This window comes from Pteropus vampyrus, unplaced genomic scaffold (genome assembly GCF_000151845.1).
Source record: "Pteropus vampyrus isolate Shadow unplaced genomic scaffold, Pvam_2.0 Scaffold250, whole genome shotgun sequence".
NCBI classification, from domain to species: domain Eukaryota; kingdom Metazoa; phylum Chordata; class Mammalia; order Chiroptera; family Pteropodidae; genus Pteropus; species Pteropus vampyrus.
This window is the reverse complement of record NW_011889031.1, coordinates 207,110-207,681: the sequence shown is the minus strand read 5'-3', so window position 1 is coordinate 207,681 and position 572 is coordinate 207,110. Positions and strand designations below refer to the sequence as shown.

Below are 572 nucleotides of genomic sequence, written 5' to 3'. Positions count from 1 at the left end.
TGCGCACTTGGCGTTGGGAGAGAGACACAGACGCGCATGTGTGCCGTCACGTGCCAAACGCGAAGAGTCAGCCATCCAAGTCACGTGCTCGCGCAGAGCTGCTGATCCGGCACCTAAGAGCTTCAGATAATAGATGGATCGTGCGCAGGTGGTTAATAAAATATGTTTCAGGATGATTCAGAATGAGACGTAGTAAGCGGGTGTCCAGGAAGTAGTCAGTGAGAGTGAATGAACGAACCAGGATGGGCATGTCGTCTTGGGGTGCCCCCACTCTGTCTTAGGCTAGACTTAGGGCCCTGCCCCCCTCAGTGACCCAGCGCTTGGTGCTCACTCTCCCTCCCCACCAGGTACACGAGCTGGAGCGAGCCCGCCGGGTGGCAGAACAGGCGGCCAGCGACCTCCGAACGCAGGTGACAGAGCTGGAGGACGAGCTGATGGCGGCCGAGGATGCCAAGCTGCGCCTGGAAGTGACCGTGCAGGCCCTCAAGGCCCAGCACGAGCGTGACCTGCAGGGCCGGGACGAGGCCGGTGAGGAGAGGCGGCGGCAGCTAGCCAAACAGGTACCCGCAGGC

The 572-nt window shown here is 61.2% G+C and overlaps 1 protein-coding gene across 1 annotated transcript in view; it reads left to right on the top strand.

The window, feature by feature from the left end:
- The window catches only part of MYH14 (myosin heavy chain 14), a gene marked incomplete at its 5' end in the record, with an annotated part of 74,578 nt that overhangs the window by 61,027 nt on the left and 12,979 nt on the right, over positions 1–572 (top strand). Inside the window, one exon of the mRNA XM_023520162.1 lies at positions 348–560. Within this exon, the coding sequence (XP_023375930.1) occupies positions 348–560 (213 nt within the window). The remainder of the gene's footprint in view (positions 1–347; positions 561–572) is intronic.